The 14,712-nt window shown below is 37.1% G+C and overlaps 2 protein-coding genes across 8 annotated transcripts in view; one reads left to right on the top strand and one right to left on the bottom strand.

Moving 5' to 3' along the window:
- The window catches only part of CASK (calcium/calmodulin dependent serine protein kinase), a 998,363-nt gene that overhangs the window by 152,076 nt on the left and 831,575 nt on the right, over positions 1–14,712 (bottom strand). The gene's annotated exons all lie outside the window — the stretch shown is intronic.
- USP9X (ubiquitin specific peptidase 9 X-linked) overlaps positions 1–14,712 on the top strand; it is a 103,498-nt gene that overhangs the window by 73,784 nt on the left and 15,002 nt on the right. For 4 of the 7 annotated variants that reach the window (XM_056131335.1, XM_056131334.1, XM_056131338.1 and 1 more), the window contains exons 25-33: positions 774–899; positions 1,938–2,104; positions 4,513–4,621; positions 4,940–5,086; positions 5,612–5,758; positions 7,191–7,413; positions 9,369–9,589; positions 11,701–11,891; positions 13,241–13,414. In XM_056131335.1, coding sequence (XP_055987310.1) covers positions 774–899; positions 1,938–2,104; positions 4,513–4,621; positions 4,940–5,086; positions 5,612–5,758; positions 7,191–7,413; positions 9,369–9,589; positions 11,701–11,891; positions 13,241–13,414 — 1,505 coding nt within the window. Of the gene's footprint in view, positions 1–773; positions 900–1,937; positions 2,105–4,512; positions 4,622–4,939; positions 5,087–5,611; positions 5,759–7,190; positions 7,414–9,368; positions 9,590–11,077; positions 11,174–11,700; positions 11,892–13,240; positions 13,415–14,712 lie in introns of all 7 variants that reach the window. The other 3 variants (XM_056131332.1, XM_056131333.1, XM_056131331.1) reach the window with 1 other exon arrangement.

Below are 14,712 nucleotides of genomic sequence, written 5' to 3'. Positions count from 1 at the left end.
TATATGTAAAATTGCTTTACTCAAGATACATTTTTATCACTGATTCTTTATGCCAGTTCACAATCCTTTCTTGTCTCTCTACCCTTGACCTCAGTCACTGCATAGTACAATGTATTCTTTCATCACTCAGAATAATGACTTTGAGAATTATCTGTTTTGTGTGGATCGGTAGGGGTTGTTTTTGGTTTTTTGGTTTTGTTTTGTTTTTATTCCTGAGTGGAGTCCCCTAGTGAGTATTTCGTTGTGTCAGTTTTCTACTTGGCAAAACACATTTTAAAATTTCTTTGCTTTTTTTCTTTTTTGGTTTTTTGGGCCACACTGCCAAACCAGAGCTGACTCCTGACTTAGGCATCGCTCCTGGTGATGCTTGGAGGACCATATGTGGTACTGGGGACTGAACCAGTGTCGGGGATGTGCAAGCTCTGTACACTCTCTTCAGCCCTTCTTCACTTTTATGGCTGTGAATAAAGCTGCTGTGAATTGGCATAGATACCATAGTTTGTATTTCTCAGAAACCAGGAGTGGAGAGGTTGAATATCTTTTCATAGTCTTTTTTTCAGTTTCTTATGAAAGTAACATTGGGCCAATTAATAGCATGAAGAGGCTATTCTGTGATTTGCTGTTGTAGACAAAAAGGGAGGTGAAGCCAGGTTGGGAATCTAAGCATCATATTGCTACATGATCATTCCTATTTCCCATTTCCTTTATGACAACACACATTTTTCTCAGAATTACTCTTAATTCTAACAGTTTTTATTACTCATGTCCTACAGGCTTCAAAATATATGCCAGATATATGTGTAATTAGAGCTATACAGAAAATTATCTGGGCATCAGGATGTGGGGCATTACAGCTTGTATTTAGCCCAAATGAAGAAATCACTAAAATTTATGAGAAGGTAAGAATTGTCACAGAAGTTTACTCCTTTCAAATAAATGTTTTAATTGTGCATGAAGGCAGGCTGATTCAGTCTGCTCTCTGTTGAAGTTCAATTATAACTTTAGTGGCCAAAAATTTTAACTGATAACATTAAGATAGAAATAGTAAAACTGTGCTTTGAAAATGTCATTGAAGAATTCTGCCATAAGGGTGCTTCTTTTTGTTTCTGGGCACACCTGGAAGTCCTCAGGGGTTACTCTTGGCTATGGAATTATTCCTGGCAGTTCTCAGGGGACAATATGATTGAACCTGGGTTGGCCACGCACAAGAGAAGCATCCTGTGTGCTATACATTGCTCTGGCCCCAAGACTGCTTTTAAAATATGAAACTTAAAAAGTATTTTTCTATTCACTGAAGTCAGATACAATTTCCTCAGACTAAATTTGTTTTTTCTAGTGTTACATTATTTCATTATCTGTTCTTGTGTTTTAATTTATGCAGCTTGTGGCACTGCGATATTTCAAATTTTTTGGTTCTCTAAAAGCAGAGTTCTCAAAGTTGAGTGTATTAGCCAATTAAGCATCATCACTGTCCTTACAGAATAAAGACCAGATTTGTAACATTTAATTTTTTTTGTTCCGGGGCAGAGCTGGTACCACACTGTGTTCATGGGCCCTTTCTGGCTTTGCTCAGGAGTGGCCTCTGGCAGTACTAGGCATCCAAACTGGGTCAGGAAATGCCTTAACATATACGCTATCTATGGTCCTTGCATTTGACTTCTAAGTTTATCAACCACTTACCTAAAGCACATTTTCGGTTGTTAAAACTTAACCTAAAAGATTGTTTGAAGGAAATTGCTTTAGACTAAATGTAACTATAGTTTACTATAGGCTCCTTAATAGAACTAGTCAGAAGTTCCTAACCATGGTGCTGTGGTGGTTCTTGTGGAGAAATGAGCTTTGAGCCAAGTGGTTTGGGTGAGTTTTAGCTCTAAGTAGAAATTATGTGACTTCACTTAAATGCGCTAGGTAATTTTCTCTTAACTAAAATTTTACAGACCAATGCAGGCAATGAACCAGACTTGGAAGATGAGCAGGTTTGCTGTGAAGCATTGGAAGTGATGACATTATGTTTTGCCTTGATTCCGACAGCCTTAGATGCTCTTAGTAAAGAAAAAGCATGGCAAACATTCATTATTGATTTGCTGTTGCACTGTCACAGCAAGTAAGTATATATTTTTCTTAATTTTTTTAATTGAATCACCCTGAATTACAAAATTACAATGGTATTTGTGATTGAGTTTCAGACATACATTGTTTCAATACTAAGTCTATGTTTTTGTAAATAGAAAAAGAATTCATCTCGGAATTCAAATATTATTGGTATTTAGGAAAAATTTGATTTAACCGTGTTTTGCCAAGAAAACAGACTTGCTTGGGTTAGTTTCTGCAGAATTCCAGCATATTAATTCTCAGAGTACTGATTTTTTTTAATTTACAGAATTAGGTTTTCTCTGTTTTGTATACCTCCTGCTTGGCTGTTTAAAATATTTAGTATTTGAGTTTAGATTAAATGGGACATTTACCTATCTTGCATACTGAGGTGCCATGTTTTAATTGTGAATTTGTTGATGAAATATGAAATGCATTAATCAGGGTTATTGTAAGAACTTGGGTTTAATAAAGAATAAAAAGTGTAAAATACTAAACACGCAGAAGGTTGTGTGTGGGGGCTCTCTGGACTGCTCTGTCTCACCGCCCTAGTTCGGTGCCCTAGAGCCGCTGTGTGTGGCCTGGATCGGGACGGCCGTTGGTCAAGGGCAGACGAGGGCCAGGCCGGTTGATCTTAGTAGCAGTTTATTACAAGGAAGTTTATCCCATAGAAGAAATTTATGTTATGGAGGGCCTAGTTTCTCTTAAGCACATGTTCCCCTTGCTAGTCACTCCGTGGTCCATCTTGCAGCTCTGCTCTCTTTCTCTCTAGCTCCCTTATCTCTCCAACTTGTGGCAGTCTGGGCTGACACTCCACCCAGTCAGGTAGCCAAATCAACATAAGAAAGCCATTCCTGAGGGCCCACCTAAAAGGTATTCTAAAGCCCTTCCTGACTGCCCCAGGCAAAATACCTCTTTAAGGTGTTTTTCTCTTTTCCTCAGTCCAATAAATTATCAATAAACTATCAGCTATTCCAGAGGCTATGCAGGAAGGACAGAACAGTGTTATCCTACAAAAATTTGTTAAGCCCTTATTTTCATAACTGATTAATAGTGAATTTTCCTTACTCTGTACACTCAGCTTCCCAGACCTCTTTAGTAGGTCGTCTTTTTTTCTTCCATACCATAATACTAATCTTTTATCATTTACTGTTGAATTTCGATTTTTTAGATGGGTTTGTGTTTTTAACTTAAACCAGCACATGTTGCTTTTATATCCTTTGTCATTAACTGATTCGTGGGGGCATTTGGAAGCCAGATGTGGTATAGTGATTTCATGGCAGAACTGACTAGTCTGGTTGGTGTGTACAAGTGAGGGAGTAAAATAATTAAAAGATAGAGTAGGAAACTCTTTGATGCTGAACTCTGACAGGCAGTTTCATTGGTAAATAAGTCAAGTACCTATTATGTACCTGTACTGCACTATTCTAGGGATATAAATAGAAGAGAAAATTTTAGCCTTCTTGAGATCTCTGCACTAATAGGAATGGAGACTGGCAAGGGGAACCAGGGCAGCGTGTAGTATATTAGATTGGTGCAGACAGGAAGAGAAGGAAAGGGAGTGGGGCTTGTCAGTGGTATTTTATATAGGATATTCAGACACAGACTCCCTAAAAAAAGTGATCTTGAAACTACTCTGAAAGAATTACATAATAGGGAAGTATGTTTGAAGCAGAAGGAACAGATGTAAATGTCCTAACATATCTGGTACTTAGCATGTCCCATAACTCAGGCACTAAGTTCTGTAGCATAGTGGCAAACTGAATAGATGATGTCTGTTGTCTTAGCATTTATTCTGCTTGAAATGTTGAGGTGGGTGTGCCATGTGTGTTTCAGAATCCATTGTGATGAAGTAAATTCTTAGTACTGGGCCTGAAGATGTGGTTTTCCTCTTGGTCATCAGAGAGAGTATTGTATAATCCAATGTTGTTCTCAATCTTTGACACACTAATACACAATTTGCTAGGCCTGACCTCCCATTTTTTTCTAATTTTAACCTCTCTGGGATGAAAATGCGTGTTTACCAAATAAGTTCTCAAATAGGGGCTTCAGATCGGGGAATATGCTTTGGGAATGACTAGTATAAAATAAGAACAGAAAGTTTCCCTGTTGTAATTGCAAGTGCTTGCTCCAAAGCACAATCGGATGTAAGTTCAGCGAAAGGTTTTAAAGTTCCGTGTAAAGCCTCTTACATCAGAGGAGCATTAGAATTTATTCCTCAGAATCCTTCAGTGACACCTTGATCTTGTGGCAACACACTGCCTACGTTCATCTAGTAAATGTTGCTGGCTTACGGAACTGTTAATGTTATTTTTACCATTAATTTACCTATTCTTTCTCTCCATTCCCAGAGAACCCACTGTTGGAATTTATTTTCCTGCATGAAAATAATATATTAAATGTGAAACATTTTTATTTCAGAACCGTTCGCCAGGTAGCCCAGGAGCAGTTCTTTTTAATGTGTACCAGATGTTGCATGGGACACAGGCCTCTGCTATTCTTCATTACTCTGCTCTTTACCGTTTTGGGGGTGAGACTTTTTTTATAATACATTTTATCATTTGATGCATTCTTTAAGTAAATGTTTAGAATGGGTTTTGGCATATATTTAAGCAGTTTGCATAGGCCAGGGGATGTAGTTCAGTGATAAAGCGATGCTTTACTGCATGTATGAGGCCCTGGGTTTGAACTCTGCCACTGAAAATAAAGTTAGATCAGTTGATACTTAATAAAACTACTGGTAATTTTCCTTGCTGCTTTAATCATTACAGTTAATTCCGGGGTTTTCTTTAAAAGTAGATTTTGGGTGTGACCGTGTAAATTAAAATGATTATGCCTTATGTTTCAGAGTACAGCCAAAGAGAGAGCTAAACATTCAGGCGACTACTTCACTCTTCTCAGACACCTTCTCAATTATGCTTACAATAGTAATATTAATATGCCCAATGCTGAAGTTCTTCTCAATAATGAAATTGATTGGCTTAAAAGAATTAGGGTAAGTTATATATAATAATATTTCAGAAAACCATGTTTTGTTATAGTTTTGAACATTCTCATCAAATGAACACCAAAAAGGACCAAAGACTCTTCTCTGTGTTGTTGGGTATTTGTTAGTGTTGCCACTATTCAGTGTTGCCCATTATACATAACTAGTTTTGTAAAATACTTTATCTGATACCAGGGATATTGATTTTTCAGCTTTTATTATTGTAGAATTGGGGGAATTTTTGCTAGTCGTCTTCTTGAATTGTTTTAATAAGTGTGTCTGATTGACTAGCATTTAGCCCTAGATCTTAATACTTATAACTATTATGTGTATATATATATTTATGAAGAAATTTATTGTCTTATTCCAGTAATTTTAACTTCTAGAAAGTTCTAAAAAGAAATTAACATTGTTTGGAATGGAAAGATTTGATGAAATTGCCTCATTTCTTCTGTCCAGCATTTTTCTTGTGTTCTCCAGCTTTCATTTGTAAATTTGACATTTGAATTTATATTGTATTCATCTATTTTTTAGGATGATGTTAAAAGAACAGGTGAAACAGGTGTTGAAGAGACAATCTTGGAAGGCCACCTTGGGGTAACAAAAGAGTTACTGGCCTTTCAAACTCCTGAGAAAAAGTATCATATTGGTTGTGAAAAAGGAGGTGCTAATCTCATTAAAGTAAGTTCTGACATCTTGTTCCTAAAGTAGGTCTTAGAACCTTTTAAATGTTCATGAGCAAATCTGGTTAATATGCAATATCAAGTCTTTTGTTATCCTGGCCATTGCTCTTTCCTCCTTATTTTTATGTTCTGCACTAGAGACAGGGATAGGACCTAGGTCTCCCCACATGAATGGCATGCACTTGGCTCTGACAACTAGCACAGGGCTTACTTACCATAGTGACTTTTGTAAGTAGCTTATTTGGGTTTTTTATATGAATAAAAACCCCACACTTTTTCAAATACAATATTTTTCTATTTAGAATATCTGTAATTTCCACTTTACACTTTTTAAAATGTGATAGTCTGTTGTCTACATCTCATTTTTTTTGTTTGTTTTGTTTACTTGGGGTAGTGTGTTGGGTTGGGGATAGAGAGAGGGCTGTTAATGATAGGGATCCACTACAGGGCTCTCAGATGCACAGCACTTTGGTCTTGGATTTTGTTTTTTTCTCTTTAATGACTAATTGTCATGGGTCAAGGGGGGGTGTGGATGGGAATGAGGGTTGAATCTCAGAGTCCTTTGTGCCTCCGGCTCCTCTGCCACTTACGTAGTAAGTAAAGAAAAATATTTTAATGCATCTCATTTTTATTCAAAATGAGTTCTGGGAACAGAGGGTGGTGGAGGGATACTGGGATCATTGGTGGTGGAAAATGGGCACTGGTGGAGGGATGGATACTCAATCACTGTATAACTGAAACCCAAACACAAAAATTTGTAAGTCTACAACTGTACCTCATGGTGTTTCACTAATAAAAAAAAATTTTTTTAATGAGTTTTGGGAAACCTGAGGTTAATAACAGGAGTAAGCTTATTTGAAGTACAGATTTTATAAAATACTGTGCTTAGTTGCTCTTGATTTTTAAATTTTTTTAATTCTAGTTTATTAACTCTATTGAGTTCTAAGCAAGATCTTTTCAGGGGTTTTTGTTGTTGTTGTTATTTGTTTTTGTTTTTTTGGTGCTGTAATTTTTAGAGGACTATTCCTGGTTCTATGCCTAGGAGAAAAAAACTGGGGCGGGGGGGAGGGGCAGGGATGGTCATACATTGTGCTTGGGATTTTAACCTGGGTCAGCTGTATGCAAGGCAAACACCCTCTCCAGTCCCTAAAGTGAAGTCTTTCTATCAAGTGAGGTATTTTAAACTTAATATTCCAAGTATTTTTTAAGTATTTCATATGTAATACATAGTGTGTAAAATGGGACTAGAGCAGTAGTACAGCAGGCAGGGTTCTTGCATTGCATGGGACTGATTCGGGTTCCATCCCTGGCACCCCATATTACCCCCCCAAGCCCCATAAGAAGTGTGTCTTAGCACCGCCCAACCCCCAGGCCCCCCCCAAAAAGTTGCACCATATACTAATATTAAGTCCTTTTTTCTATTCTTGTAGGAATTGATTGATGATTTCATCTTCCCTGCATCTAATGTTTACCTACAGTATATGAGAAATGGAGAACTGCCTGCAGAACAGGCCATTCCTGTCTGTGGTTCACCAGCTACCATTAATGCTGGTTTTGAGTTACTTGTAGCATTAGCTGTTGGCTGTGTGAGGAATCTCAAACAGATCGTAGATTCTTTGACTGAAATGTATTATATTGGCACAGCAATAACTAGTAAGTATTTTTTCTTACACTTTTTTACTAACCATGGTACTAGGAGGGAACGTGTGATGCCAGGGATCAAACCCAAAGCCTCACACATGTAAGATGCATGCTTTCCCATTTGAGCTGCCTACATACCCAGCCCCTGGTATTTTTGACAGATTGTTTTCAAATTTAATTTTCCTGCTTTAATATATTTAGAAAATAGATGTACAACTTAAAGCCATTTAAGCAAATAGCCTTAAAATTAGAAAATATTTCAAATTTTTGTTAGAGGTCTTCTGTCAATGGTACAAGTATATAAGAAACTTTGAGTAATAAGTCATGATTAAAATGTCACAAATGAAAAGGTCACAATTAAACTTTGAAATAATATGTTTATGAAAAAATCTTCAGTGCCCTAGTGAAATTTTTTTCATGTGAACTTTAAGAAAATAGGCTTTTAAAGGGCTCGAATGAGAGAATGTAATATTTTAGTCTTTTTTTTTTTTTTAGTACACCTCAGAACTTCTATGAAGCCCATCAAATAGATTATAAACTCTAGATCTTACTGAAGCTTCAGAGGTGAGGCAATGGTATAAAAAGCAGAGATTAGGGGCCAGAGAGGTGGTACAGCAGCTCCTATACAAATAAAGCAGAGACTATTGTTTATCTAGAATGCTTAAGACCATTATTACAGTAAATATTTAAAAGAATGTCCAATAATTTTTTGAAATGTTGTGTTTCAGGATATAAGAAAACTTAAAATACTTTTAGAAGCTATTGATTCATACTCCTAACTCCAGCACTGCAAAATGTGTTAAACCACATTAAAGTGTGAGCCACCAATGGTACACACCTGCCTCAATGAGTTAACGTGCTTAAAATTAATCTTTTAGCTATGTAATAAGGCAGGGTTTTAACGGTTTTTAGAGAATTTTGAATTTTGCATTTATTGTACAAAGTGTTCGTTTTGTTCATTTTCCCCTTGGCATACGTGCTATCAGTATATAAAAACATACTGATTTCATTATTGGCTATTTCACTTTAGTGTACTGTAAGTTGTTTAATCAGTCCCTGGATGAGTAGTTTTTGTCTACTGACTTTCAGGCCTTGGCTGTCTGCTGAGATTTTCTTCAGGTCCAGGTCAAATTTACTGCTTCTTATCACACTTAGGTCATGAGATGCAGAAGTCCCCAGACTTATTCGACCTAAGAACTCCTTTTCAGAGGAAAAATACTCTGTACCCCTCAACTGCACCTCAGGCTACTACTGTCTCACCTGGATCATTCAGTACCCCCACCCCTCAAAGGGAAAGGGACAGTATAGTTCACTTTGAGAAACTGATGTAGTAGCCACAATGATATTTTGGGGAAATGGTGGTTTTAAACTATTCCCCTAGATCCTACCTTCTGGGTCATGCATCCCATATGGGCTCACACAGCCTTTTTTTTTTTTCTTTAAATTAATTATGAATGCTTTACTAGTAAATTTTTTTCTTTGTAACCAAATACTGTGTGTGTGTGTGTGTGTGTGTGTGTGTGTGTGTGTGTGTGTGTGTGTCTGGGATCACATAAACATTTCCTGATCATAAATGGGTCATTTACAAGAAAAGTTTTAAGAGGCCCTGCCCTCAACAATTACATTTATGATATTTATATTGCTTACTGACTGGAAGTGTAATGCACAGTTCATTACAGCAGTAAAGCTAAAAATATAACCAGCATAAAAGTTCATTACCATTGTTTTATCTTGTGTGAATACTTTCAAGGTGCAAAAGCAACATCAGATAAACTATAGGCTTGTGGATACAGGGTAAGAATCTGTAGTGGTATATTTTGCTGTATACATTAGGTTTTTGATGGTGAGCACTGCTTTAGGTGCCTATAGAAATGGTGGAAATTTTGTGTTAATTTATTGGCCTACTGGAGCTTATAGTGGGCAAAATAATTGTATTTGTACTACACGAATCTTTCATTTTTACTCAGCCTGTGAAGCACTTACTGAGTGGGAATATCTGCCTCCTGTTGGACCCCGCCCACCGAAGGGTTTTGTGGGTCTGAAAAATGCTGGTGCTACTTGTTACATGAATTCTGTGATACAGCAACTCTACATGATTCCATCCATCAGAAATGGTATTCTTGCAATTGAGGGCACAGGTAGTGACGTTGATGATGATATGTCTGGGGATGAGAAGCAAGACAGTGAGGTAATTGTTGTTTTCTGTGTTTCAAGTTATACCAATTGTTCTAGAAAATGCTGTACTTTCATTAGATTTAGGTATATCTTTAAAAATAAAGCCAGTGGGGTCAGAGAGATAGATATTACAGGGATTAAGCTGCTCGCCTTACACGTGACCAGTCCTGGTTCGATCCCCAGCACCACCACCAAGAGTGATGCCTAAGCCCAAAGCAGTGAACAAGTCCTGATCCCAGCCTGGTGCCCTGCCACTGCCCCATCTGCCCCCAGAAAATAAAAACGTCAGAATTTCACGGTGTGAATTACTACTTCTTCACATAATATGGTGCTGTGGGAGAGGGTGGTGTCAAGGTTTTTGTATATTCTAGAATTTTCACTTGTATTGCTAATGTCAATAGCTCCATTTTTTAATAATATGCCTGTTTTATATTTGTGCTTGTTCATCTGTTTATCCAGATCGCCACTCCTGCTTAGGAAACAGACTTATTCGTTGTTTAAATTCTAGCTTTGTAGTTTTATCACTTCTGGAATGTTCAATTAAGTACAAATACATAATTAATTGTACTGTGGCAAGAATCAGGCAGACAGAATCGTATTTCAAATAAATGTCTCAACTTAGTTATATTGGCACCCCACTATAATTAGTGGGGATTTTGCCGGGTTGGGGGGCATGTTGCTGGGCCAGGAGTAGATTGCTTATTTATTTCCTTAGATGATAAGTTTCTCGTGAGCTGGTTATTATTTGTTTCTATATCACGGGGCTGAAAGTTCTTGTTTCTATATCACAGGTCTAAAAATTCTTCAGCCACCTTTTCTTTTCCATTTTTGTGAATTTGATTACTCATAAATGGAATTATATCCCCTTTTTTGTGATCTGTATTCCATCTTATATAATATCCTCAAGGTTTATCTCAGCTTCCTTTTTCAGACTAATGAATAATCATTGTAGGCATAGATGACATTTTTCTTATTCATTAATGAACACTTGGGTTGATTTGACCTTTTTTCTATGTTGAATGCGTTCATTGCTGTGAACATGAGTATGCAAATAACTCTCTGAGACCTTTCTCTGTTTCTTTGGGTGTAGGAATTGCTGTATCATGTGGTAATTTTACTTTGAATGTTCTGAGGGAGTTTTCCATAATGCTCGCACCATTGTGATGACATGTCTGGGGATGAGAAGCAAGACAGTTCACATTCCCAGCAACAATGCACAAGGGTTCTGATTTGTTTACACAGAAGTCTTTCATTTTCATTAGGTTTAATAGGTCTGTCTTGTCTTTCATTTCCTGTTTCCTTGGTGTCATAATTGCCAGATGCAATATTGTAAATGCATTTTCCTGCTCTTGCATTCACATTGTGTGAATTTTGTATACAGTGTTAAGAATCCAATTTAATTCTTCTTGCATGTGGATGTCTAGTTTTTCCAGTGCTTTTTATTGAAGAATAATACTCTTTTTTTGTTTTTTGTTTTGGGGCCACACCTGGCAATGCTCAGGGGTTACTCCTGGCTCTACACTCAGGAATTACTCCTGGTGGTTCTCGGGGACCAAATGGGATGCTGGGGACAGAACCCGGGTCGGCCGTATGCAAGGCAAGCGCCCTATCCTCTATACTATCGCTCTGGCCCACGAAGAAGAATAATACTCTTAATGTTGTGAGTTCTGTACCTGTTGGTGCCGGGGATCAAACCCCTGGCCTCATGTATGCAAGGCTTGTGCTCTCTCACTTGAAGCACATTCACAGCACCCTACTATCCTTATGTGTATTTTATTGAATGATAATAGTTCTGTGTGCTTTGTGTATATAATTCTTGTAATTATTATCTCATAATTCTTAAAAGCTAGAGAAAGAGTGGTTGTTTCCATTTACACATGAGGCAAAACTTAGAAAGGTTAAGTAATTTACATACTCCAGATTATTTGTGTTTAAGTCACATAGCCTCTGTGTCCAATCATTCTAATTATTCTATGTTATATACCTGTGTTGCGTAGTTATTTTATGACAACTGTTACATGAAATGGTGATGATAAACTGTAAGTTAAAATTTGTATCTTGAAAATAGGGTACTTCAGAAATAAAAGTATAGGTTACTTATTCACTTTTGTTTGTTGGTTCTAGAGCAATGTTGATCCCAGAGATGATGTGTTTGGTTATCCTCAACAATTTGAAGACAAACCAGCATTAAGTAAAACAGAAGATAGAAAAGAATACAATATTGGAGTTCTAAGACACCTTCAGGTTATTTTTGGACATTTAGCTGCTTCTCGACTACAGTACTACGTGCCCAGAGGATTTTGGAAACAGTTTAGGTAAACTATGGGTGGATAGATAGTCTTGGGGTTGGCTGTTTAAACTGCCCCTTAACACACTAACTTTAAACTTCTAAAATAAATCTTGGAAGGCCTCTTTTTATGTGTAATTCTATAGTGGTGATATTCGAACTTTTATTCCTCATTTTACTCAGGTTTTTTCCTGTTTGTTGGGAGTTTCTCTTCACTGTCCCCCAAAAGGAGGAGGTGAAAAGTATCACAGCAAGAAGTAGTTCTTTAGTCTCTAGGAGATGTTAATTGGTTTGTTTTAAATTTTAAAAAAAAATAGAGAGGGCCAGCCTGAGAGAGTGTGCAGCAGTTGACATGCTTGTTTTGCAGTCCACTGCCCCTGGTTTGAATCCTTAGCACTGTGGCTAAGAAAAACAGTTCCCTCTGTGGCTCAGAAAAACCCAGGAGTGGGGTTGGAAGGAAAGGAAAAGAATGAACACTTCTGTTTCCCATGTTAACCAGAAATACAAAACTATGTCATTGATCATTCCCAGCAGTGCCTAGGATTTAGCAGGATCAGTTCTCATTTTATCATATACAAAATTGAGTTTGTTTTTCCTGATTTATTTGCTTGATTTATGTCCTTGGGTGGTTATAAAAGACATCCATTCCAAGTGCATCAAAACCATCTCTTTGCATTGAGAAAAATACATAATAGCATCTACAGAAGAGCAATATGATACCTGCACGCCCCATTTTTTATAAGATCTTCAGTTGGATTCAAAATGCATTTATACCACCTAAAGTGGTATAATATGGGGGGCTGGAGAGATAGCACGGCGGGTAGGGCATTTGCCTTGCACACGGCCAACCCGGGTTCGATTCCCAGCATCCCATATGGTCCCCTGAGCACCATCGGGAGTAATTCCTGAGTGCAGAGCCAGGAGTAGCCCCTGTGCATCACCGGGTGTGGTCCAAAAAGCAATAAAGTGGGGTATAATGAAGCCATAATGTCCATAAACTATACAACTTTGGTATTTCTGAGTAGAATAACACTTTTATTTTGAGCCTCCGCTTGTCTATTCATTCTATGCAGTAACTTCTACTCATATCCTAATGTACTTGGATAAAATCTTTGGGTATCTAGATTGTTTTGTTTTGGGGGGGGGTCACACCTGCCTGTGCTCCAGGTTTATTCCTCACTCTGAGCCTGATATGGCTTGGGACCATATGGATGGAGCGCCAGGATTGAGCCAGGGTTGACCACGAGCAGGACAAAAGCCTTATTTATGGTACTGTCTCTCCGACTGCTGCACTGCCTCTTTGTAACTGGAAAAACATAATGATAAAGTGTACGTGTTCTTGAAATTTCAAAAACTGTGTTTTATTTCATTTACTAGGCTTTGGGGTGAGCCTGTTAATCTGCGTGAGCAACATGATGCTTTAGAATTCTTTAATTCGTTGGTTGATAGTTTAGATGAAGCTTTGAAAGCCTTAGGGCATCCAGCCATGCTGAGTAAAGTCTTAGGAGGTTCGTTTGCTGATCAAAAGATTTGCCAAGGCTGCCCACACAGGTAAGTGCTAATTAGTTATTTAGAGTGTGCATATCAATTGCTAAAATAATTTTTCACTCATGTTCATAAATGGAATAGACCACCAATTACTAATTACCTAAGGTTAGTATATATGGTTTTTATTAAAGGCTCAGTGGGAAGAGACTTGCAGGGGGTGGGGCGGTTCTTTGTCAACTTTTGGTTTCTTTTACCCACTTAGTCTCTTAAAATTTTATTCTCCTTCACATTATTTTGTGTATGGTCATTCCAGAGTGAAATGGCAAATTTTAAGTAACTCAGGTGTTACTTAAAATTTCTCCTGAATCATAGAATGTGTAAATCATTGCAAAATACTCTCAAGTGCACTTAGTTTAGGTTCCTGACATGGAACACTAGATCCTATACAAGTGAAATGTGGAGTTTTAAATAGTATTGATTGTTGCCATCCTTAAGGTGTGCTTTTTCAAACAACGTATGTAAATATTGTTGACATTTATTCTTTTTTATTTAAATCTAATGAGAAATTTATTCAGAGCTTTTGCGAAAAACAAATGAGTAACTTTACTAAACTTATCACTGAAAGTGACTTTGTAGTTTAACTTGTCAACGTTGGTTTGTAATCCCATTTACTTGAAGCATAGCTATGTAGTGCAGGCAGTATTAGATACAGTGATGGCTCATAATGGTGTTGCTTGAATACAATTTGGTTTTATCATTAGGAGAGAGGTAATAATATAGAAATAAGAAATTTTCATCAGGTTAAATCATTGTAGATGAGAGTATGTTATCCAACCTTTTACAGAAAACTATTGGCTACCATCTTTGAATGTTTCATATCTTTTTCTCCCTATTTAAATGAGTATGAGGGACTACTTTAAATATTGAATATACTTCATAGCTTACACATGAAAGTTACTCTCAACAGTTACTGAGTTAATTTGATGGTTGGGAATGTTATTTCCCATACATTTGGTGTTCATACTTTATGATTGTCTCATTAGAAATACGACAATTCCTTTGGTTTAACCATACGACATTAGATTTCTAATTCCTACTCAGATTGCTTATCCCCTATTTGTGTGTTCAAACTTACAGAAAATTCAGTCCATTCATAGATGTAAATAATTTTTTTTAAGAATTTAATGACTGCTTTTGGTTGCTGTGAATTTCTAAGTGGCTAATACTGGAAGTAGCTCCATAGTAGACTATAAGTAGAGCTTAAGCTGAGAAGCCAAAGAGACTTTATTTTAGGATATTTTGTCTAGTAAACTTGAGCAAGTTAACCTTTCTGTACCCTGTTTCCTTCGTCTTTGAGATAG

The sequence above is a fragment of the Sorex fumeus genome, unplaced genomic scaffold (assembly GCF_029834395.1).
Source record: "Sorex fumeus unplaced genomic scaffold, SorFum_2.1 ptg000086l, whole genome shotgun sequence".
Lineage (NCBI taxonomy): Eukaryota > Metazoa > Chordata > Mammalia > Eulipotyphla > Soricidae > Sorex > Sorex fumeus.
Note: the sequence above shows the minus strand (reverse complement) of the source record. Positions and strands in the feature narration are given on the sequence as shown.